Genomic DNA, 27,519 nt, shown 5'->3' with positions numbered 1-27,519 from the left:
AATAAACTATCTGTGATTATCTGTTATAAAAAGCATAATTGTTTAAGAAATTTTTCATTAGAAAATATATATGTTGATAAGTTACGAAAATATATTTCTATCAAAAAAATATGAAGGGAAAATGTTTTATGGCCAGTTTTTATGTCCTCGTAAATTTCTAAGTTAAAACAGGACAGACTGACCAGTGGTAAGGCATCTTTATTAGTTTTACTTCCTTTTTTCTTTTTTTTTAAAGAAGTTTCATTGGGCAATCCTACAGCATAGGGATAGAAAATTCGCTCGTGTATTATCATAGCATAGTTTTTTTTTCTTTTGTATTCTTATTGTAACTAAATTAGTAAATTAAAGCAACTTACTTTTGAAATCTTGTAAATTTCTAAGTTAAAATAAGACAGACTGACGAGTGGTCGAGCATATTTTTCCAATTCACATGTTTTTTTTTTATTTCAAAGAAATTGCATTGGACAATCCTACAACAAAACGATATAAAAAATCCTACATCATACGATATTAAAAATTTGCATCCTACGACATCCTACGACAGTGTTTCCCAAAGTGTGGTACGCGTACCCCCAGGGGTACGGGAACAGTTTAGCGGGGGTACGTGTACTTATGCGAAATATCTTGCAACAAACGAAAATTTCATTTAAAAACAAAGTTAGCCATGAAAGTTTACGATTAAGTATTTTTCTATTGGCTATTTTTTGCAGAGTTAACAGTTAATAGTTTAGGGGTATCAACAGCCAATTGTGATTTTTAACTTTTGGGCAATTTTCTTACAATAAAAAATACATTTATTTTGTATTAGTGGTACAGAGCATTACGAAAAATTTAGAAAGGGTACACGAAAGCCATATGTTTGGGAAACACTATCCTACGATATAAAAAATTTGCTTATGTGTTGTCATAGTATAGTTTTTTTTATGCTTACTGTAACCCAATTTTCAAGTTAATGGCAACTTACTTTTGAAGTCTTATAAATTTCTAACAAGACAACTAAAACAAGGCAGATTGACCAGTGGTAGATCATCATTTTTAGACTAATATCTTTTTTTTATTTCAAAGAAATTGCATTGGACAATTCTAAAAAATTCGTACATGTGCTGTCATGATATAGGTTATTTTAATTCTTACTGAAATACAGTTTTCGATTCGAAAGCAACTTGTCTTTAAAATTTCGTTAATTTCTAACACAGACAAGTATTAGCGCACATGATGTTAAATAAAATATATTAAGTTAGAGACATATCTGATACCCTTTCCAACAACATTTTCTAGAAACAATATTCAATCAACATTATCCATGAAACAATATCATCACTCTCTCCAACAATGTATTTGCACGTGCCAGTGGGCATCTTTTCGTTTGAGCCGGCCGTTCCAACTGAACAGGCAACTAGGCCATCGAGTGTGAAGCTATAAAATGAAAATACTATCCTTCAACCTGTTCAGTTTACCCTTCTTCACTACCTTATGATCATTCATTCATTCCTCCGTAAACTTGTCTCTTCAGTTTCACTTCTGATCTGATTTCTCATTTCAGACATTAAGGATTGTTTAAGGTAGGCGATTTTCGCTTTCTCCTCACCTTCCATTGAAATTAACGTTTATTCCCATAGTATAAAAATCAATTTATATTGTAGGGGGGTGAACATTTTTTAGTGTATTTCTGATAGTTTTAAATCCTGAGACATTTTTTGAGAATATTTATGATAAGAAATTTAATTATGAAATTTAAAACTTTCTATTAAAAAACTCATAGAAAAACAGTGACATTCATATTATAAATTTATTATGATATAAAGGTGATAATTTTTAAAAAAAACTGCTGATGGAGTTATGATAACTTTTATAATATTATATGTGATTATATAAAATGCAATAATAAAATCAGATTCTCATTATAACTTTTTATAAAAAGGCAAAAATGTTAAAAATTTGATAGTATTTGAGCATATTCATTATAAGATAAAGTATAGCATTAAAATTTGAAATTTTATGTTTTAATTGTCAATGATATAACGAATTTATGTTTATTATGATATTAAAGTTAGTGTTAAAATAATTGTTGACTATAAGTTGTGTTCATCATTATATTTATAATTTAGCAATAATAATAAAAATATTATCCGTTGAACAAAAAATCTTTAATGTTCAAAATTTGATGATATTCAATAATATTAATGGCCATAAGAAATTGTCAAAATGAAACCTTGTAATATTGTATTTAATTTGTAACTTTACAAATACATAACTTAATAACACAAATTGAATCGTACTGTATCTTTATGTATAAAAATCCGTTGTCCTCTATGATTCCTTCTTATCAAAATGTATTTGCATAGATAATTATATAAAATTTCATATTTTTTTTTATTTTGTTCATAATCTTATTATTATATTATGTCATAATTTAAAATAATTTGGAATTTTTAATGTAAATAATTTAAGTATTTCAGTACTACTGCCAGAATTTATATTTTATATGTAGACTGAAATTTCATCTCTTCAATCGAAATTATTTTTAGATTTAGTACATGTATGCTATTATGGCTTTTTTTATTTGCGTTAGGTTTGCTTTTATAAGTTACTTAACAAAGCAAATATGTTTTAAGTATTTATGAATTCTTTGTATGCATATGTTGCTCTTCACATCAATTGTAATTCATTAATTAAATGTCTTTAGATTTAATGATTTGCTTACATATTCCAGCTTCAAATCTAGAAACAAAAGTTAAAATTCTATACAAATTAAACGTTTGGTTATTTTTAAATTCTTTAATGACTTACGACCTATTCTAAGACCCCTATCTGTAGAAATTATTTATAACAAGTTTAATAACATTTCCAACTTAACTCCCATTTACTTTTACGAACAAATCTAGACGTAGTTTCCATTTTGCACAACGATTTAACTTCCATTTCAATCTATAGAGAATTGTATGAAGAAAAAAAATTTTATTCATGAATTTACAAATATTTTTATACAGACTTTATTTCATTTTATTCATTTTAATTTAAACGCAATTATTAACCTACTTTGAATTTATATTTTTATAACTTAACACAATTGTCTTTTCTTTCTTTTTCGCTTTGTTTCGCCAAATACTTACAAATTCTACAAAAGCAATAAAATGAAATTTTTATTGAAAGTGCCATACATGCCCAAATTTCGTCATTTTTTCGCTTATTTGTGGAACTCTATTTCTACCGAAATCAGTTTTCGAAAATTGTTTTTTGTAATAATAATTTAAACACTTAAGGCGTATGTTTCTAACATTTTTGTTTTGAGTTGTTAGAAGTAATTCGATAGTTTTTCAACCTGAAATAGTTTGAGTCCTTTTACATAGAATGAGCATATGAAATGATGATGAAATATATGTTTATACAAACATAGTTTTTGCATGATACATTTTGTAGGTTCTTTATTCATTGGACAGAAAATTTAAACAGAATCAGTAGAGGGAAAGGGACTTTAGTTAAACATTATTCAGACGAGTAGAATTTTTAATTAATGAGTTTTACATATTACTGAATTATTCTTAACTTTTAATATAACGTCTGCCCATTCTGTGCTAAAAAACGTGTCATTGTATGGAATGAAATCTAATTTTAATTAATGCTGAAATATAATTTTTTTTAACAATGCGATTTATCTTTATAACTATAGAGCATCAAAAATCACTTTCCATGTTGCTTTTTTTCATTGTTAATTTGGTGGATCAGGGGACAGAACGTTCTCCTTTCAATAAGGTGGTCCAGGTTCGAATCTCAGCGATGGCTGATTCATACGAACTTTGCTCCCATCTCGCACAGACCACAGTGCTCGCGTAAAAGTATCCTCTGCTGTATAAGGATCATGGGTTAGAATCCTCTTGTCTTCTGGGATTCCTTGGGAGGTTTTCGTGGTGTTTCTCTCCTTGTGTGGGTAGTTTAATCAAAAATTCTTCCACTAAGGTTAATTCGTCCTAATATTTGATACCTTGTCTTCTGGGTTGGGTTCAAAATTACAAGAATACTGCGTTAGGGCAGGGATAACCAGATTGGTAGGGTGTTGGACTCAGGTTTGTGAGAATGGAAGTTTGAATCCAACCGCCGAAGAATCCCCTTGTATTAAATGGTGACTGGTGCACGTGAAATCTGTTGTGGTCACAAAGTATTCCATGTTCCCAAAACAAATCAATACCTCTTGGAAACTGATCCAGAAGTTCCCTTGCCTTCTGGATTGAGTTCAAAATTACAAGGCAATGGAGTGGAACATTAGTAGCCGTAAACTCAAAATTTTGTCTGCTGTTCAACGACGGTAATAAAAAAAATTTAAAAAAAAAACTACTGCCCTCAGCATTTATGGCGTAAACCAAAAAAGTTGTCGGCTGTTCATTGTCGGCTTTGTAATAAAATTTTTCTTCTCCCATTTTTCCTGCTATTCAAAGGAAAATTGGATGAATTCCGAATTATGTCTCAAATTAATACTAGATTATATCACAAATTTATTTTATTCATTTAAACTTATTTTATGTAAGCTAGTTACCAAAACCTAATTTTAGTAACTTTTACTTTTTCTTCAAAGAACTTTGATACAGTTTGACGAAGTTTAGAAAATGCTTTGAAACTTTCAAAGTATTTTCATTTTATTCATTAAAATTATATTCACCTCATTCATAAATATTTAAAACCAACAAATTAAAATTTTGTAACTGCATTCTACAAAGTATAATTTGATGAATTAAATAGGGACTAAATATTGAACAAATATTGACTATTAACTTAATTCCTACGGAATTGGTATTCATTTAAATTTCCATAGGTTAGTATGAAAGATGAAGAGAATTAAATCTAACTCCTTGATAAAATAAGTTTTTTCTTTCTAAGTTACTAGAATTTATTCTAAACCTCGAATAGCGTAGTATTTTGAATAAACTTACAAACGTAAACGTTTAAAATGTTTCCGACTGTTTTTCTTCGAAACAGGAAGCAACTATTAGTCAAAACAAAGGTAAAAGAATTTCGCACTTATCTTTTGTGATACTTTTACAGTTGAGAAAATTTGAATCAAAGCTGGCGTGTCAGGGACTTTTTCAAAGAACTATTATGAGTCAAAATGGTTTCTTTTCTTAAACTACCATTTTTCCGCCCAAGGGTCATACAATTTTTAATCCACCTTTGAAACATTGTAGGCGGATTCTTCTTTGAAAAACAGAAGGATTCTTGAAAATGAAAATTATAGAGAATTTTTTACAATACTAATAGCAGTTATGTTGAAATGAAATAAAACGATGAAAAGAGATACTAAGAAACTATAGAATTTTAGAAATGGATATGATTTTATTAAAAACATTCTTTGACTTTTTGAATTATTTGTGTTTGAAACAATTATACTGGTTAACGAATACATATTTTTAGAGACAACTCGTATAGATCTAATCCTTAAAAAAAGAGAGTTTTAAAGTTAAGTACAAATACCGTTGCTTTTAAGTGCACTTTTAAGAAATAAGTACTCAAAATTAACGAAATTGACTATATACCTTTTCTTAGGTAATACAACGAGTAAAATTTTCATTGAATTAAGGATTAAGGAAATTACTATATTCACTTTTTGAAGAATTCGAATTTCGTCCAAGGAATTAGGCTTAATATTATATCTGAATTATCTCAATTGACGAAGAATTGCAATATAGAATTAAAAAAAATAATGAGTATTCAGTCATAGACACGAATTGAACTTTGTGAACTTGCTAGTCAAGCAAAAGCACTAACCTCTACACCACCCTGCCATACAAAGCAAACTGTTTTAAAAGTAGATTTTTTAAAAAATGCTTTATCATACCCAGAGTGTACTAAAATGACACACGAGTGAGATGTCAGTTTCGTTAAATAATTTAGCATTCGCGTTTCGTCAAAAATCACAAAATTTCGTGACGGAATGATTTAGTTTTTATATTATACCCGTCATTGAACAACCGACTCAATTTTGAGTTAATGACTACCAATGTCCAACTCCGTAGCCTTGTAATTTTGAACCCAATAAAGAAGACAAGGGAACCCCTGCATCAAGTATTTGTGAAATTTGCCTTCGTGGAGGACATGTTGATGGACTTAACCCGCATTTGCGTTCCATGGAGATGAAAACTACACACTCCGACGGCAAGGGAACTCAAATCCATGATCCGTCTACCACTGAGAATATTTGACGTCAGTACTGTCGTCAGTACAAGCCGGGTGCAGAATTCGTATGGATTCGAATTCTGGGATTCGAACACCTCATCGGGAGGCGAGCTCTACTCCCTGAGCCACCACGACTCAGGCGAAATGATAGTAAAAAATTGACCAAATAACAATAATTTTTAATTTTAAGTTGAGAGTTTTATTTCTCAGAGCGTGATGGTAAAAATTATAATGGGAAATTGATTTTTAGAATTTTTTATTAGTTAAAATGTGAGTAGTTAGTATTTTGGTATTTGTTGAACACCAAATGTTTTGGTAGTTAATTATAATATCTAATAGTTAATTATCCAATTTCAATTTACTCATGTAAATAAAACAAAAACATACGTTTTGAAAGTGATGACTATCAATAGATGTAAAACTTACGAAAATAGAAACTGTCGTGTATTCAGGGTAAAGGTGTTGCAAGGAAAGTGTAACCCATTAAGATTAAATGGGTGTCACAATAGGTGTCACAAAAGGCCTGATATTTGCATAATTCTATTTTCTACATCCTCGTTAGTTCTAAGAAGCATCGCATGACTTTTGTACTATTTTCAAAGTCTATAATTAGACAAAAAAATATTTATTAGCTCTTGACAGAGAAAAAAAATCAGAGAAATTTACATGGAAATGAGATTTCTGAATATATAATAAACGAAATGATGGTTTTCAGTTACAAATTCATTGCTACATTTCTTGAAATATGGTGTTTAAAAACACTATTTTTAGTTTGCAATTTATTGTCGGCGCCTCAAACTTTGAAAGGGCTTGAACTTTATTGATAAGTATGAGAAATTACATAACCTATAAATACGTAGACAAAAATATGTAATTCTGGTGAATAAAACCAACATATACACTACTTAAATCACTCATTTGATAATTTTTTCGTTCTTATGGTAACCGTTTATCTGAAATTCTGGTCTTTGAAATTATTGTTCTTATTAATTTTCAGTAAAACTCATTCATTAAATAATCGACGCACTTAGTAAAAAATAGAAAACTAAAAAGTAAACTTAACCGAATAAATAGTTTTTATGCCATGTTCTTAAGTATTATATAAAATTAGTAAATTTTACCACATTTTCTAAATTTTATCACTTACTGTAAAACCATATTTTGTTGCTAATTTTATCAAAAAGCTTCGGTTATAACTTCTGAGATTTTGGTGCTCCCATAGAGCGAGAAACACGGTAAATATTACCATATTCTGGTAGTTTTGACAATACTTTTTCTACGTTTTTATACTGTTTTAAAATGCTAGAAGACATTGAAAACGCTGTAAAGTGTATTAATAGGTACTAAATCTTTCAATTTTTATATCACTTAACTGTAATCTGTAACAGTGTAAAATTGAAAGCGTGTATAAACCATGTTGAGCTATAGTATATTCGCTTTACCATTTTAAAAATTACTATAAATTTTTTTATAAACAGTTCATGAGTAATAGCATTGCAACAAAGCGAATCAAAACGGAAGAACCTGTTCAAAATCTTAAAAATTTATGCATGGCAAAATATTAAGTTATTATGTTGAAAGTATGATAATAATGTGCCAAAAAGCACTAAGAATCTAAGAGAACTAACAATATAAGAGGAACTAAAATTACTAACAATGTATAATAAAAGTACAAGATGTGATAAAAAGTGCTGACAAGTGTTTTTTTTTCTTCAGGAAACTATGATAATAAAATAATTCATGTTTAATTTAAAAAACATGCCTGAGGAAATAAAAAAGAACGATACTATTTTTGCAGTATTGAATTATTAAATAGTGAAAATTAAGCTTAAAAAAATTATCAAATAAAATTAGAATATACTATAGATACTATACTATATAACTGCTACTAGATACTATATAATATAATATATTATAGTTAAAATATGATTAAAATATATCGTATAAAAATTTAAAATGAATAAAAATTGAGTAAATCTGATTTTAAAATATTTTATAAAAATAACTATTATGCTTTTAACATGTTTATACCATCTGTTGTAATAATATAATTATTATTAGATTTGAATTCTTTTTGGCAACATAATTTTGAGTTTTCCGTATAACTTTAGTTTATCTTTTTAACTGTCATCAAAAATCAATTGCCAAAAAAGTAAATACTGTCGATGTCAACGAAATTATCAAGCAAAAAGTTTTTTTTTCATAATGCAAATAAATCATCCTTATTTATTGTTTTACTTTGACAAATTATTTTTAACAATAATTTTTTTTTCTCGAACTGTTCAATTATTTGAAATCTAAATTTGATTTCGTCGAAACAAGGTAGGCAGGCTATTCCAATAAGTAAGGACAATGCATGTTATTCAGCAACTAATCTCAAAGACTTCAATCAAAATAGTAATCAAATTTTCTTCTGGAATAGAAATTTCGATGTAATTTGTTTTCTTCTGTCCTCGAGCAGTAGCAAATTCGATTGTTAAAAATTGAAGTTCAACATAAAAAGACTTATTCAAATTTATAATTAAATTAAATTCCAAAATGAGTCGCTGAATTACACAGTTATTCTATTCACAGTGTACGAATATTTAGGGTGATTAAAATAAACATCAATATTTCTATTTCAATTCATAAAATAATACAATTTTAATTTCAGGAGAATATGACGCTTCAAATGTTATAACTAGTTAGTTTATTTTAATTAGATGTAACCAATATTATAAGTCATAGTCTGGCTTGGATCAAGAGATCCCATAAGTTATTTACCCAAATATTACTAGTTTAAATAGTAGTTGAATAATTGAATAGTAATAGGATTTATTGAATCCATTATTATTTAATTTGTCAATCCAACTATTATTTAACTTAAAAATCCTTATTTTCAATTTATCAATCAAGCTAATAACTAATTTGAAAAATGTATATGTTTTTATTTAATTTATTAATTCTATAGCAATTTAAGTTAGTAATTCAGTTATTATTTAATTTAAAAATCCTATTATTTAATTCAAAAATCTTATTATTACACTGTTAATTGATCCCGTTATTATTTATCTTATCAAATTTTCTAATTATTCAATTTGTTAATCCTAATATTTTTCAATTTATTAGTTTTAGTATTATTTAATAAACGAAATAAATTGATTTTTATTCTATTTATTATTCCTATTTTTATTTTATCTGTAAATCCTATTACTAATTAAATCATGAATCATACTAATACTGTCAACCATTTAATATTTATTTTATCAATTCTATAAATATGAATTTCATCAATTCAATTTTGCATAAAAGTTCTTTTATTATTCACGTGGCTTCCTTTTAGTAACAACTTTCTTACTTTACTATATTTATCCACGGAGTTTTTCAGTGCAAAATTGGCGTAACAAATATTTTTAATAGTCATTTTTAATTTCAAAACCTAATTCTAGGGTAGCAAAGGTTAGACTAAACTGGTTATTTAGTGGCATGTTTAAAAATAAGGCTTAAAGATCTTGATTTAAACCCTAAATGCCCCTATTTGTCAATTTGTCTCAATGCTCCAGAATGCTTCTATTTGTCTAAAATAAATTTTGATTTCTTTTTATATTTATCACTTTTAACCATTTAAACTCTAAAAAATAAATAACTATCTAATAAGGAAGTAACCTATAAAACTGATTCTTAATTGAGACATTGATTTAATTCTTAACTTTCGAATGTTCTTCTAAAATTGAAAGTTCCTTTCCTTTTTTTCTTAATTTCACTTCTTCCCCTGGGTGACAAATTCAATTACCAAAAAGAGGAGCAAATTTTGCTTCGGGTCAAGCTGTGAATTGCACCTGTTTAATAGAGAATCACTCTCTTTTGGTAGAGAAACTAGATCAAGTTGAGAGAAAAAAAGTTCTCTACGACCGAGAACTAGATCGTTAGCTTTTAACTCAGTTTCTTCTTTTTTTTTTATTTCCTATCTTAGTCTTTGACATTCATCAAAGAAAGTAGTTTTCGTTTTGCTCTGTAGGTCAGTGGAGCTGTAACTGTTTTATTTTTGACGCTGTGAAAGTGTTAGAATCATAAATAAATCAAACTTTAATAATAATTTTATTACTTTCCTTTAAAGGTATTGATGGCCCCTATAAATACCTATGTAAGAGGAAAAAATCGATTAATTTACAGAAACTTTTCTTTTTTAGTCGAAAATATTTAATAGAAATATCGTATTTAACATAAAGCCATAAAGTTTTATTGTTGATTAATTCAATGAAAGCGACAAAATAATCTAAAATATTGGGAACTGCTTTAAAAACTAAGATTATTATAGCTCACGACTTTGAACATATTCATAACAAAAAATTTTAAAAAAAAGAGATTTGAGAAATTGAAGAAATAAGAATTTAAAGAAAAAATATCAAATTTTATCATTCGATCGGCTTAGAGACTGATTTCAAAGGTGTATTGTTATTATAACTGAAAATGTTTCAAAACTTTCGGCATAACTAACAGCCTTACCTTCCTATGTAATTTACATGAAGAATTATTATACTAGCATTGATTCGTATGATCAGCAATTAAATTAAATAAAACTATACAAAAATGTTTATTTTAGTTCATTGTTCACTATATCAGTCATTATACATATATTATTTTATATATACAGTCATTATACATATACCAGTCATTATACATACCCGTATGCCCTAATTAAGGGCGGGTGGGGGTAAATTCTTCCATATTATTTTATAATTGTTCATTTTTATAAAAGACAAAATATTTTAATTTTTATTTAAAGTTTTTAGAGTGCGAAAATAAAAATAAAAAGTATTATGATTACATTCATAAATTGAAAACTTGAAAATCAAAGGTATCAGTTCCAAAGTCTAAATTAAGACCTAATAATAAACAAAAAGGTAAATTTACTACTTAAAGTTTGTTTTCTATGTTTCACAAAAGGGTACTAGTATATAAGTATTTATTTTTGTACAATTTTTAAAAACTTTTTTAGTTTAAAATATTTTGCGTTTTTAATATTACTAACAACAATTCATTCTTTCACGCAATATTTATAATAAAAGGAGACAAAACAATTTTCTTCAAAAATTTCCGTGAAAACTTTCCCTTTATTAAAAAAAACGTATTTGAAGACAAAATTATAATCGATGGACAAAATAACAAGCTTAAACTTTAAAACGAAATGCTAATTAAAAATGTTATTAAATGTTCAATTAATGCTAATATTCTAATCTTAGAAAAATTTTAGATGACTGAAAATCATTCGTCAACAATAATTTCTTTTTTTAACACACAAACGTATTTAATAAAATTTTAGAAATTGAATTTTATAAATAAAACAATTTAACATATCAATCACTTATTACTAAATATCATCATCTTTTTATCTATACAGGATTGGAGAAAATATTGGAAACACTTCTATACTAACACATTTTTTCATCTCTCCCCCAAAAAGTTGGAGAATTGCTTTCTAAATTTATAGGTGTTTAGATTATGCGTTTCTCATACGTATCAATAAAGTAAATAATTTGTAAATAATTTTGTAAACAAACGGTAGCATACCTCCTATATACTACAGTTTGTTAAATTAAATTAAATTTTTTATGTCAAAGTAATGTTCTTTTCAGCAAACCTAAAATATCTTTAAGAAACTAAACTGCAACTAATTTTCGAAAATTTTAAAACAAATAAGCTATTTAAAACATTTTTTAACATTAAACACTATCTATAGCATCAAAAACTGCACTTTACTTCATTTTGACTTAAATGGCGTAAAAGACCCACATTTTACTTTCTCAGAACCATTCAAGTTTAACCATGATAGGTGCACGGTGAAAAAAAGATATGGTCAAAGTAGCAAGAATATGGTAAAATTTACCGTATTTCCGCAATTTGAACCCCCATTTGGTGTAATCAAGATTAATTTTAACCCCAATACATTGCAACTTACCACTTTATTGAGGTTGCAGCATATTTTAACAATATTAAGGATCAAAGAGGGTCAAAATTTCTGACATTGCAGTGATAAAAGGGATAATCATTCTTAACGTTTTTGATTAAAATATTAATTTAATTTCCTGATTATACCTCAAAGCGAAGCTAGTACTTTTTTATACACATTAAAATTTGTTTTTGTAGAACAACAGACTCATACATAATTTAAACTAGCATAATATGCCGCGTATATTTGAACAGTTATCTAAAATAAGATTTGCTCTACTTTGCTCTATGAAGATTGCATTTTATGTTATGTTTTAAGTGTGTTCTAGTTTTAAAATTGAATTAAAACTATAAAAAAGAAAAAAAATATAGACAAGCTCTTTCCTCTCTCGCTGTAAATGATATTTAATTTTCTAAAAAAAAATTTAATTTCTTTTTTAAATACACGCTTAATTAAAACATCTTCTCAAAACAAAGCGTGTAACGGGAGCAAGTATGATAAAATCATTAAGCATAATAGCTCTTTTTTCTTTTTAACACACTTCATGAACGCATACGGATGTAAGCGAAATATGCGCCAATTTCAGTTTCGTTCGTAAATTAGAAAGAAGTAAATAAGAGAGCATTTAGCGTCGTCCTCTTTTCACTCCATGATCAACAATTCAGGGTCAACTTTCTATTCACTTTATTTCTTTTTAGTGTTTATATTCAGTGTTTAAAATCTAGGTTATAATCACATTCGGAAGAGATCGTTGACACTAAAAATAGCTTATGCAGATTAAATCTGCCGAAAGAAAATTACGTAAATTTTAATTTACGTACCAGTTAGCCGTATCTGTGACTTTTTTTTTAATTTGTTTCTAAATATCTCTATTGAGGTATCCTATAGGTTATTCTGCTTTTATTACAGAGCAAAAAAAATTTACACTTTATTGCCGACTATTGCTTGTTATTGGTTACAGTGTTGTTTTTTATAAATTATTATATTTTATGATGAAAATATTATATTTAAGGATATGAATTATTTTATATTATATTTTTTTATTCATGCAAATAAAACTGTTTCTGTTACTTTCCTTTTCCGTTATAATTCAAAACTTTTTACTATTCTGTGAGTAATTTTATTATTTTTGCAGTTTTTTAATATTGTTTCGCCTTGAAAAGTATTTCAAACTTTAATTTTGCTAACTTTAAGTCTAGCATTTTTTATATGGCAATGATAACTACATACTAAAAATGCTCTACTTATGTCATAAATAATATGTTTTTATCACAGTTAAATAATAGAATAAATTATGAGCGCTAATGAAATAAAAGATATCAATTACCGGCTTTAAAATTTTGAAAAAATACATAATTTTTTATTGCATGTTAGTTACAACAATATGGTACTTATTTTGAAAACTTTATGCCTTGTGAAATTTGATTAATTACGGTTCTGGCAAAATATGGTATCAACGTGATACTGGTATTTTAGAATTAATTATATGTTACATCAACCTTAAACATATATTACTTGTTTTACTGCAAGGTTAATCATATATTTTGGGTGATAAAATCTTACAAACCGCTTTATTTTTAAATCGTGCTAATTAGTTAAGAATGTAAATCATAATATTTGTTTTATTTTTAAACAGTGTGCATATTAATTAAAAATGACATTGAAATAAATATAAAAATGCTTCAGTTCATGCATCGCTTTTAAACTTTATAAAAAAAACAAAATTTGCTATTTTTTACTAATTATTCTCGATAACTGTTCGAAAGATTTCTTTAATTATTTTCAAAAGGTGTAAAATGTCGTTACCTTCAATAATGAAATACTGATAATGTTATTCTTAAGCTCTACACTCACAATACTGTATCATCAGTTCTGTTTTTTGTAATAAGGGATTTCAGTTCCCGCAGGTAGGATTTATCATAGTGCATTTTTGTGATTTTCTTAGCCACAATAATATTTTTTTCAACTTTAAAAATAAGAATCAGGTCTTATAACAATTTTTAAAAAAAGGCGCACTTAACGCAAATGAACAACATTCTGGAACTCTACCATTTGAAACTTTCACTACGCAATTTAGACCTGTTTTTTACTGTCTATCAACTACGAGAACTCTTCTAAAGCTGAGCTTGTCTGTTTGTCTAACTGTAAAATCATTTCTAATAAGGAAAAAAGAATATTACTCTTCCAACCTAAACTACTACGAAAAGGTTAACTCTACGCCTCTATTTAAAGGGACTTAACTTTTTACAACTGCAGTAACCACCAGCATGGGAGTCTGGTGTCAAGAGTTCTAGTGACAGCCGGACAGTAATAATGTTATATTCGAACAGGAGGTAAAAGATACCGTTTATATGCGTTATACAACATTATAGAATTCAACGCTTCGATAGCTTCCCCATGTACTTATTTATACCTGCGTTGTACTGGCTAGATATAACAAGAACTCCTCTAGACTAAAAGTAACAGGTTATCTATTATGCAATGAATAGTAAAACTATTTATATGAGGGTAGAATTGAAGAAATAATATGGCTTTCTCAGCATTAGACCTCTGCGAAACGCTTAACTTCGTGCCACTATTTCTTCTCTTCGTAACCATAGTAACCCAAGCATGCAAGTCTGGAGGGGTTCTCGAGACAGCCGAATAGTAACCACGTTATATCTGAACATAATGTTTTGACAAAAGTAGATAGTCGGTACAACGATTGACGGCTGTGACGGCATAATAGTGACAGACAAACTCGCAGTTTAAATTTTTTGTTTTTATTGAGAGCAAAGAATATTTTTTTAAATAAATGAGGGTGGGAAATTTTTGATTCCAAAATATTTTTACCTGTCTATTATTTTTTTTCTCACACACCTATTTCCCTTTCTATTCATTGAAAACCTACTTATTTCACAAAATTATCATACTGGAGCTATTATGATGTCTTATTTTTTAAAACAGTTATTTTATGGCTTGTCTTTATTCGATCATTAAGTATAAATTCATTAATAATTCTGAACTAATGATATTTTGTCACGCCATTATGATACTTGAACTTATTACTGAAATATTTTTTTAAGAAACTAACTTTATTTCTTTTTATTTATCAAAATAACACTTACAAGTTTTATCAGTTGGAAATTGATGTTTTTTATTGCATTAACTATCTCCTTTCTTGCCATTAATTTTCTGTAGTAAAAAACTATCCATACACTAATTGGAATATGAAATTGCTTTTTTTTTCTTCAGAAAGAAATAATTTTAAAAAAAATTATAGTAATTTCAGTTTTTAAGAGTTTTAATATTTAAATGAATTAATTATGTCTATCTTTGTCACTTTGAAGTTAAAATTGAATATTTCTTAAAACTAAGCATACAAAAAAAATTTTTTAACTTTTTACTAAAATTAACTATATTTACATTTTTAATATTGTATTAAGCCCTATCATTTTAAAATATAATATTTGATAGTCTGTCATTTCACATTCAATTTAATGCGTATTGAATTTAACAATAAACTTTATAAACTGTTATTATATAATTTTGTTTCCTATCTCTCATATATATATGATGTGTAAACATATATAAAAACTGAAGATTTTATCTTAAATGGTGACAATATTTGAAAATTCTGCTTGTCAAAATTTAAATTGTAAAAACAAAGATCCTCAATGCCAGCTTGGAGACCACCTGATTTAGAGTAATGAGTAACAGCTTGCTTGGGAAGTAAAGATGGCTCGTACGCAATACTTTCCATATTACCCCTATTATTCTGTGGGTCATGAAATAGTGAATTAGAAATTTTATAACTCACCAGATTCACAAAGGTCTTTTGCGGGAATGCTGTTATAAAGTGAGCAATATTTTATTTCGAACTCAATAAATCCGGTTATACAACAATTTTATTTCGTTCCCAAAACCTTTTTTTTATATTAATGTTTCCAACAACATTTCCCTAGGCGTAAAGAAATTCATTGTTTATTTTAAAAAAGTATTATTTCTTTTAAAACAATGTTACTTGAAATGAAAATTTTTTGCATTTAAAAAAAATTTCTGTCTAAACTTTTCTAATTACAGGCAATGTTTATTATCAAAGGAAATAAGGAAAATCAAGCAGGACATAACGCGTTACGAATGAAAGAAAAACACGCGTCAATTTATATTATTCCTTTAAACTTCGATGCGTAAAACTTAACTGTTTAAAAATTAATTTCACAATTTAAATTTAGTTTTTACGAAAAGCCACACTGTAAAAAATTTTAGATTAAATTACGGTATATAGTGCCGGTACTTTGGTTGCATCATCCATAAATTCCATTTTACTATAAAACATTTTCACTGTAAAATATTATACCGTAATTTTTACAGTAATGTTTATTTAATCAGGGATTTTACTCATTACTATAAAAATTACTGTATATTAGATTTTTTTATTCCTATTATTTTTATACCGAGAGGGGTTTTAGAACTTTTAAATTATATAAATAAATTATTTATTTGGAATCATGCAATGTTTTATGAAAAAACATTAGAAAACTGTCTTGATTTTATTAATATTTTTGTAATCCATAATAAGAGAAATCACTCATTTAATCCATCTGAATAATATAGAGACCATATGCAGCAAAATTATGCATTTACTGAAAAAGAATATTCTGTTTGTGTTAAAATATGCAATTTTTAGAAAAAAAATTACCAAGAAAGTACAGGTGCACTTTAAAAAATTCCGGATCAAACTTCGGTTTAAACTATTAGCACTAAGGATTCATCATCCGTAAAATCCATTTCTATCGTAAAATATCATGCAATAATTTTTACGGTAATATCAATTTAATTACAGTGTTTCAATGATTTTACGGTAATTATTACTGCAAAAATTACTGTATGTCAGATTTTTCCGGGTCAATTCCGGATCAAATTACGGTTTAAACTACCAGCACTAAGGATGCATCCTCCATAAAATCCATTTTTACCGTAAAATATTATACCGTAATTTTTACAATAATAATTTAATTACAGTGATTCAGTGATTTTGCGATTATTATTACTGTAAAAATTACTGTATATCAAATATTTTATTCCGTAACGTGATCCAATAAAAATGGGCATATCCGGAAAATGGCACTTTTTACCGCAATTTCATGTGGAAGTTTTTCCAGTGGATGCATCGGGATAAAAAATTTTTAATGGAAACAAATAAAATAAATTACCCGAAATTATTTAAATGAAATGATTTATTTTCCGCGGCACTGAATAGTTTGCGAATGGCTACCTCACGTTCAATTTGCCGCAATTGGCACGTTTCGTTTGGCCATAACTCATCCGAGCGTGGCAATCTTCTTTTTTCCAAATACTGTCACAGGTTGAAGGTCTGTAAGGGATATTCCACCGAATAAGATAGGTCAAATACAATGGCTGGTCTAGAAACCAAACAGAAATTGAAAGAAATTTGCAATTGAATTGTTACTTCGACTTCGTTTCAAAAATGGTTTTTTGGTATCATTTAAATATCTAAGTGCGATCCGTCAAAACTATTTTTCATGGGTGACTGTTTTGCGTTTGAAGGTGAATAGTAATGGAAGCTCCATGAAATTCAAATGTATATCTACCATAAAGGAAACTGGCATTTTTTCTTACAAATGCATTTTAAAATTGTTTTTGAATTGCATTGGGCTATTTTTAGATATTGTTTGAATATAAGGAGAATAAAATTAGTCAAAACACTGGAGCGACCTATTTTTTCTGTGTTTAGAACTTCAAAAGTATTATTTGGAAAATTACTATAAAAAGATGCAGAAACTAATTTAGAGAAATAACCAAAATTTATTGCAAACGTAATGAGTCTAATTAGACAACATTTTTCCTATGTGAAGTTTATGATCAACTCTCAATCAACCTTCAGAGCTGACTACACTGAGAAAAAAATATGGCAAAAACTACCAGAATACGGTAAAATGGTATTTCCAGCTCTGTGGGAACACCAAAAAGCTCTGTAATTTTTACTGAAGCACTATGGTAATGATTTTGGTAAAATTAACGGTAAAAAAATGGTCTTATATTACGTGATAAATGTGTGTATATGTATGCTTGTGTGTATTAAATTTTATTGTATTTACAGATATACAGCAGAAGTATGTGAATAGATATGTGAAGTATCCTTCAACGAAACATTATTAAAATGTGGAAACTAGTCTTATACGCTGTATTTTACTTAGGTATGTAGATTATAATTTAATTATAATGCAAACATTTATTAATTAATGTATTTAATTATAATGTATTTAAATGTAATGTAAAAATCCAGCACAGAAAATTTTCGTCAAAATTCTAATTATTCAAATTTATATTCTATTCACACATTTTATAAATATAAAAAAACTCAATATTTATTAAATCAATTTTTAAAAAAATATATAAAATATTTTTAAAAAAATTGTTTTATAAGTGAATTATATAGTGCCTTAAACGGTGCAAAGGAACTGCAATTTAAATAAGGTACTAAATTGAATTTTAATTTCCTCTCGAGTTGAACCAATCCATGAGTTATAAGTATAAGATTAGATGTCATCATCTAGTTCAAAATAATGTGATTCAACTTAGCACCACATTAAGTTTGTCACAAATTTGAACAATATTATTGTGCAACATCTTCCATATTAGTGTTAAAAAACTACTTTTTTTAAATATTTAGGCCTAAACAAAATTATATTGATAAATTTTGAATATTTTCTCTTCTTATATTACGCTTAGTATTTTATTTGTTTTAAGCCTCTTTAAACAAAATACGTTTTTAATTTAAATTATAAAATAATTTATAATTTAAAAACATGCATTTTATTTGGGTTTTTTTCCTTTAGTTTACATTTAATTTAGCCAACCATGCTTATTATCTATTCATTCACATTTAGCAAAAATGAAACTAATATCTTGAAAAAATCTATGTGATATAAACAAATCATTTCATTAATATTTTGAAAAAGGCATCGAAGAAGATAAATCTCTTATTTATTTGGAAAACCATTTGTTGTATACCTTACCATTTGTCGAAACAATATTTTCCCCCTCTGTTATTCATCATTGACTTTGATTCACGTATTTTTAATTCGAAAACAATTTTGTTGATGAAATTAAAAATCGCAATTTATCAATGTTAATTTTTTTAGTTTAAAATTATTAATTTAATTCAGTTCTTATTTAAACTTTATGTAAAAAATACCATATAAAACCAATAAGGAACTAGTAAAAAATTTATACAAAAATTATTCAGCTACGAAATATTATTCTTATAAATCAAATACAGCAGAAATATAATTTAAAAAGATTAATTTTATTTTTTTCACGACAGCAGGAAAACAAAGCATTTTTATTGCAAGTATTTTTAATATTTTTTATGCTTACTGTTAAAATCAACTTTAACAAAATAAATTAAATTATAAATCAAAAAATAAATAAATCAATAAAATAAATCAAATTAAATTATCTTTCACATTATTTTTTAAATGTTTTCTACATTTTAAGAATTTATTTATTTTTCCTTGATTTATTTGTCCTTAACTAACTTAAAACCAATTTAATTATTGACACGGTGGGCGAACAGCTTAAATCTGGCTTTTTTACGGGTTAGAAAGTTTTGACTTATAAACTTCCTTTGAGTTTCTAAATATTTTTTTATATTTAAAACATATTAATATTTCATATAATAATATAATAATAAAAATATTATTACTGTATTATTTAAATATTATAATATTAAAATATTATAAATATTGAAATTTCCATTTTTCTCTAAACTCAATAAATATTTTCAATAGGTGCGACGAAATCTGAAGTAACAGCGTCTTTGACAAAAAGAAACCATGTACAGGTAGCGTTATATTTTATGATTCCTAAACTAACTATTGACTAAACTGTATGAAAACAATTTCTGTTCAAAAATGAGGCAAATGCCTTCATTGATGCATAATTATTCAATTTTATAATTATTATATTATAATTATTATATAAATTAATAAATTAAGTTTATTTCTTAAGGTTTCTAAAACCACATTCAATTTATTTATTTTTACGATATTATTGCAATTGTTTAACCTAAGCAATACGCTCATGGGAACTATTAATTTGTTCTTAATTAATAATTTAAAAACAAACTGCAATTTTCATTTTCATCTTGCATTTTAAGGTTTTAGAAAATTTATATATAAGAAGTAACTATAAAATAGTTAATTATATCTGTATTTAATAAATTTTAACAGAAACTGTGAAAAGTAGCTCAAAGATTCATTCACTTGATCACTTCATACAATGATAACATTCAGAAGATCATACGATAGATCACTTTATACAATGATAACATTCGGAATATNCTCATGGGAACTATTAATTTGTTCTTAATTAATAATTTAAAAACAAACTGCAATTTTCATTTTCATCTAGCATTTTAAGGTTTTAGAAAATTTATATACAAGAAGTAACTATAAAATAGTTAATTATATCTGCATTTAATAAATTTTAACAGAAACTGTTAAAAGTAGCTCAAAGATTCATTCACTTGATCACTTCATACAATGATAACATTCAGAAGATCATACGATAGATCACTTTATACAATGACAACATTCGGAATATCATACGATAGATCACTTTATACAATGATAACATTCAGAAGATCATACGATAGATCACTTATTACAATAATAACATTCAGAAAAATTAAGGCATTATCAGAATAAAGTATTTTCCTTCTATATTAAAATCGGAAAACTAAATGAGAAAACGACCAACCGTAAACAATCCGTTGATTATGTTAAAAATTGATTATCATTGATTTATTAATTTATTGATTATCTCGTTGACATATTTCTTGTTCTACATAATTTAAACACAATTAGAAATGATAAAAAAAAACTATTTAAATTTTTGGATATAAACAAAGAGAGTTTTCAAAATAATAATCTTGTTTACTATTTTAAAAAACACATCATATGAATGCATCTCTTAACATTTCCACAGATTATTTAATTTATGGTTTTTCATGATTGAAAGTATTTTAACATCGTCAAGCTGGATTTAATGCAATGATTGATGATACTTTAGTGCAATTTTTACAAAGTCAAACTTAATCTGTTATTGGGTCAAAAATATATTTCAACAATTAAGCACAATCATATCAACCATTACACAATAGCATTAAATGTAGTCATTAGATCATTTACATAAATATCTACATCAAAGTATTTAAATTAATTATGGCAAAAAGAAATTTTAAACGAGATGCCAATAAACTGATTATGAAGTACTCATAATATGTGCAGCAAAATGGTGAATGAGTTTAAAAATCATCAGTCATTAATATCAATAATCAAATTTTATAATCTGTATAGCTATCGGATAATGAACAGTAAAATATGATTGCATAATTTGAATGTTTATAACAATCTACTTGTGTTTTCATAAAGAAAGATGAAATCATAGTCATTCATGCATGGGATTAGGTTTAACTGAAATAAGTTAAGCGATACATTTTGTAATTTACTTTAATTAAAAAAGTAACACTTTTTATTACCAAATATTCAATTAAGATATTTCAATTGAATATTCATAATATTCAATTAAGATAATCTTATATGATGATTTTAAACATATATACTATATTTAAATAGTCGGAAACCTTAATTTTTGTATTAAAAGAAAAAACAAAACAATCATCCAAGGCAAAACGCAATAAGGAAAAATAAGTTATTCTTTCCCTCCCATTAAACTTCTGTAAAATAATTGATCTAGTTTTATTGATGAGATGGAATTGAGTTGACTTGATTGAACTTATATCTAAAATATCGTTCAAATATTTTAAGCTCTATTCTCACTGTAATCATATGCACACAGTAGATAATAGGAATAAATTATGCATATCTTATTCAAGGAAGTATTTTCTTTTAATACAATCGGTTATGGCAATACTAAGGATCATTAACACCTGAAGCTCAGGTAAGTATCCGAAATGAATACACAAACAATTGATATAGAAAATGAGATGAATTTCTTGTCATGATTGTCTACCAATTGTCTGTCCTTTCGGTTATTTTATTAGATCTTATTATTACATCGTTTACTCTGCACACCGTGATTGATGTGATTTTAGAACAGTGAACCCGGAACCAATCATAGCATTCAAACTGAATGAATACAGCAATTTTAAAGTTACATATCTAGCGCAACTCTATCAATTAAATTTTGACTAAAATCAATTCAATGAAAATACTTTCAGTGTAAATGCATTGGATTCAAATGTTTTTTTTTTCAATCACGTGAGAATTTTTGAATCTGTTACTGCATTTAGATTTACCAACAATTTATAATTCGAATAAATGCGCAACAATTCGAACAAAATGGAAAATAAATTCATAATTCGAACAAATGAGCTAAAAAGGTAAAATTTATAAATTATTTAAGTTTCGACCTAAAAGAAATTAAAGAAAATATTTCACATCTGTGTTGGACTTAAAAATATTTTTTAACTTTTATGATCACTAGTAAAGTTTCAATTCTATTACTACTTTTACATTTATTGAACCTATATTTAAAATAAATTTATTTCAAATAAATACCTTAAAATTAAAGAAAAAAAAACAGATTTAAATAAACAAAACAAATTTTATAACGCAGTTCACTGCAATTTTACGGTTTTGTCCTGCATTGTAGCATGAAATTAATTAACATATTTCTTTTTAAAAAATCTGTAAATATGCAGGAATTATCTCAGTACCAAGCATGAATAAATCTAATTTTTTTGTACATATTCAAAAACATTTTAGCGAAATTATACCTTCTAATTTTTTTTCTGTGACATGAAATAAATGAGCATGAAAATTGACATGATATGATTGATTAAATGCTCAAATAGAATTCTAAATTCATCTATATTTACTTTATAGTAAGAAACTTTATCAAGATCTTATAGTTAAACACCCATAAATATGTGCTAAAACCATAATAATTCTATATTGCCCAGTTCTAGCGTTTTTCTTACAAATAAATACAGAAAAAAAAGTTAATAAATTTTCCGATCATATTGTATACAAAAGCCTTTAATTCAAACGTTAAGTTAGCTGAACGTAATTACTCTACAAATGAATTAAATAGTACTAATTCCTAATTTAATTAATAAAAAGGAGAATATTTTTCAAAAATAATTAAGAGAATTTTAAAAATAATTTAAATATTTTTGAAAAGAATTATTAGAATATATTTTTCCTATTAATACATAATATAGTAGTTAAACGAACTAGATTTTAAATAAATGTATTCATAAAAAACTAAAACTAAAAAAACTTGAATTTGTTTCAAAAATTTTTTTACTTGTAAATTAGCAAACAAGTAGAATACTAACAAGTACTTAAATGAGTGTTCAATGGAAGTATACTGAAAATAATTACGAATCAAAATACGTCATAAAGTACAGACATTTTGAGTGCATCATTCGTTAAGTCCATTTTACCGTAAAATCAATTTTTATTTAAAAATATTATACCTTAATTATTACAGTAATATTTATATAATTAGAATGATTCAGTATTTTTACGGTAATTATAACTGCAGAAATGAAGGTATATTAGATTTTTTATTCTGCAATACGTCCCGGTAAAAACTTTTAGCGGCATTTGATCCGGAATTTCTTACAGTGTAGAAAAATTCTACTTGTCTCGGAAAAAATACAGTAATTTGACTTAAAAATTAAATAGTTTGCTTAAGATTGACTTTGTTTGGTATAATAGTGAATTTTATCTTCGGATTGCATTCTATACTAAATATTCTAGCCTTAATTGTATTTTAGTCTTATATGAATTTTAAAAAAGTAAGGATATTTAACTACTTACGCGAACTGTTTTATTTATAAACTAGTCTTTAACATCTTTTATAAAAAAACACGTTTTAAAAAAATTAAATTTTAAAAAAATTGAATTTTTTTTTAAATTAATAAGTTTGGTGTCTAACACAAGTAAAAAACAAACTAACACATTTAAAAAATGCACGTGCACCTTAATTTTTAAAGCAAGCTCATATTATCTTGAGCTATAAAGATATTAACATTAAAAGATATAAGCCAGTAGAACTTAACATTTTCTAGCGTAGGAGGAAATTATATTGAAGGAAAATCTGTATCACGCGTGCGCTAAAACTGAGTCACGAAAATACTTATTACAACACCGGGTATTATCTTCCGAGCAAGAAGTAAGGCAACGAACTTCAAAATCAGTTCATAAAGTCTACAAACCGTTATTTACTTCAATAAAAACAAGAACTAAAAAAACTGGAAGAATGTGCAAAGAATTTAAAAATGGAAGTCTTGATTCGCTATCATGTTAGGCTTGAACAATAACAGAGTGCCACTAATACCAAAATAATTACCTGGTTACAAGTTGTTTCTTTTGATGAGACAAGTCTTCTTTATGAAAGGTACTTAAGAATGAGACGATGACATAATTGCCCTATTTCTTGCCTTGCTGAAAATCGTTAGTTGATGATTTACAACTTTTATGGGAGAGAAAATTTTAGAAAGTGAAAAAGTAATCATCGTTTAAGAAAAAAAAGTACCTTCTGAGAAAAAAAAAATTCTGAGCAAACGTAGAAATGGATTTAATTAGAAAAGTTAGATTTTATTACGTTAGATAATCTGTGTTCATATTTCTGCAAATTAATATTTATGTTCTTAGTTAAGTACTCGTGTTTATATTCTGCTTTTAACTTGTTTTTATTTTTCAGTTTAAATAGTTATTATAGTTAATTTTATATCTTTTTGTCTAGACTCTACAGTAATAATCTCTTCATTGTTTGTACTTAATGTGACATTATAACATAGTTGCCCTATTTTTTGTCTCGCCTAGAATCATTTGTTGGTGATTTATAACTTTTATGTAAGAGAAAGTAAAAAACTAACCACTAACCATAGTTTTTTTTAAAAAAAAAAAGCAATGAAAAACGAAATTACATTCATTCAAAAAAATGGAAAATATTCACTATTTTATGTGTTTTAAAATGGAACAATTACATTTTAAAACGTTACATATTAAGTGTCCATATTTAATTCAAAACCAATGTTTAGATTTATAGTTCAATAAGTTTTTATTTTTATTGTTTATTTGCATTAATTTTCTTCTACAGTTATACACTCTAAAAACTGTACCGCTGATTTCAGAGGCACATTTGGATCGTTTGTGCCTCTGAATTTTAAGGGCACAACGTGCCTTTAAAAATGAAAGGCACAATGTACCTCTGATTTCAGAGGCACATTTGGATCNATATTCTGTTTTCAACTTTTTTTTATTTTGCATTTAAATAGTTATTATAGTTAATCCTATATCTCCTTGTCTAGACTCTAGAGTAATAATCTCTTCATTGTTTGTCCTCAGTGTGACATTATAACATAGTTGCCCTATTTTTTGTCTCGCCTAGAATCATTTGTTGATGATTTATAACTTTTATGTAAGAGAAAATTTTAGAAAATAAAAAACTAACCACTAACCACCGTTTTTTTTTTAAGAAAAAAGCAATGAAAAACGAAATTACATTCATTCAAAAAAAGGGAAAATATTCACTACTTTATGTGTTTTAAAATGGAACAGTTACATTTTAAAACGTTGCATGTTTAGAAAACCAATGTTTAGATTTATAGTTCAATAAGTTTTTATTTTTATTGTTTATTGTATTAATTTTCTTCTACAGTTATACTTAATAGGTTTTTTTTGTGTTCTTTGCTTTGTTCATTTATAATAATTTACTGTAAAAATTTCTGATTCAAATCACTTTAAAAAGTACTGTATTCCTGAGTGCAGTGTCCATAATATCCTTTTCTGCCATGAAATTTTATATCACAATTTTTAGAGTAAAATTTATTTAATCACAGTATTCAGTAATTTTTCAGTAAATATTACTCAGGTGGCCGAGTGGTTAGCTTGCCTGACTGCGAAGTCAATGGCTGCGGGTTCGAATCCCGCTCTGGGCATGGATGTTTCTCTCTCTCTCTGTTGTCTTCTGATGTGTGAATGTATGAATGTGGCCCACCCTATGAACAGATATTTGTGGCAGTGTGGAGTGGGTAATGTTTCTCGCCTCCGTAACTTTGGTTCACAGGTGTCCACTGGGTAACGATAAATGAGCAACACTTCCGGCATCTTCTAAGGCGAAGAACGAAAGTTCAGTGCCTGCCGTTATTAAAAAAATATATATATTACTGTAAAATTTACGGTATATCATATTTTTTGTTTCGTAACAAGCACAATTTTTTTTTATTTATATATATGTATCATTAAGTGGAATGTGTGAGAAATACGGTTCTCAGAAACTGTTTTTTAACTCTGCCCTCAATATAAGCTTCTAGTACATAACAAGTTTACTTCATTTTCTCTCTTTTGTTCTATCTAATAACTATTCCTTTTGTCGCTTACTTACTACTAGGTTTATAAAAATACAGTTTAGAGGGACAATTACAACAAAAACTTTTCATTGTTATTTTTAACCCTGCCACAATTATGCCGTTGATATGACACTTAGTACATAAATTATTAATTGTCGTATTTTGTTTTCAATTGTTGTTATTTCAATTTTTCATTATTTGTTTTCCTGGTGGCTTTACATTTTTAATTTTATAATTAACAGATGCCTCTTTTTTCAGTGCTACAAATTATTCCTCTTAATTCTCATTTAGTTCCAGACTTTATTATTTTTCTTTCGGTGATAAATAATGACCGAACCTTTCTACCTTTCTTCTCAGTTGTCTTTGCATTATTAATTTTATTTAAAAAAATGTTTAAGACACTTATCACTAAATTTAAATAATTTTTAACGCTATTGCAAATTATCTCAGTGAGTTACAAAAATAATATTCAAATAGATTTGATTTATTGAGTATAGGTTTAGCTTTTGCCATTTCCTTATACTTGCGTGATTTAAGTATAATAAAATACATAAAGGAATAAAGATAAAAAGAAAATTATGAACAAACTATCAGCGATCATCACTAGACAATTAAAAGTCACGCTTTCACAAATTAATCGAAAGGTGCCTATTTATATTGAACAATCAAACAGAATATAAACGTTAAACTAATGGTAGTAACTGTGACGATATACTTAATTTAACGAGAATAATTACATACTAAAAATTGTTAGTTGAGTGGTCAATTAAATAAATATCTAATCGTTGCTTAACAGTAAATAATTAACTTTAATAACATTTCAAAAACTATAATTATGTTTTCGATTTTGTTTTAATGAATCGTCTTTATTGTGATAAGTTTGTATGCAATAAGGTAGGAAATTACGTTCGCTTATTTAGTACAAAACATTTCCTAATAACTAGGTCAATAAGAAAGCAGGTTTATTTTATAAATAGAAATCTATGTTTACTATGAAATAATTTTTTTCTTTATGACATATTAAAAAATC

The 27,519-nt window shown here is 26.6% G+C and overlaps 2 protein-coding genes across 2 annotated transcripts in view; one reads left to right on the top strand and one right to left on the bottom strand.

Moving 5' to 3' along the window:
* The window catches only part of LOC107436458 (proton-coupled folate transporter), a 108,643-nt gene that overhangs the window by 56,427 nt on the left and 24,697 nt on the right, over positions 1-27,519 (bottom strand). The gene's annotated exons all lie outside the window — the stretch shown is intronic.
* The window catches only part of LOC107436452 (serine/arginine repetitive matrix protein 2-like), a 43,116-nt gene continuing 16,967 nt past the window's right edge, over positions 1,371-27,519 (top strand). The window contains exons 1-3 of the mRNA XM_043044472.2: positions 1,371-1,562; positions 18,198-18,294; positions 19,891-19,943. Of these exons, the coding sequence (XP_042900406.1) occupies positions 18,258-18,294; positions 19,891-19,943 (90 nt within the window). The 5' untranslated portion in view covers positions 1,371-1,562; positions 18,198-18,257. The remainder of the gene's footprint in view (positions 1,563-18,197; positions 18,295-19,890; positions 19,944-27,519) is intronic.

The sequence above is a fragment of the Parasteatoda tepidariorum genome, chromosome 3, assembly GCF_043381705.1.
Source record: "Parasteatoda tepidariorum isolate YZ-2023 chromosome 3, CAS_Ptep_4.0, whole genome shotgun sequence".
NCBI lineage: Eukaryota > Metazoa > Arthropoda > Arachnida > Araneae > Theridiidae > Parasteatoda > Parasteatoda tepidariorum.
The sequence above is the reverse complement of the archived record's forward strand: the minus strand, read 5'-3'. Positions and strand labels throughout refer to the sequence as shown.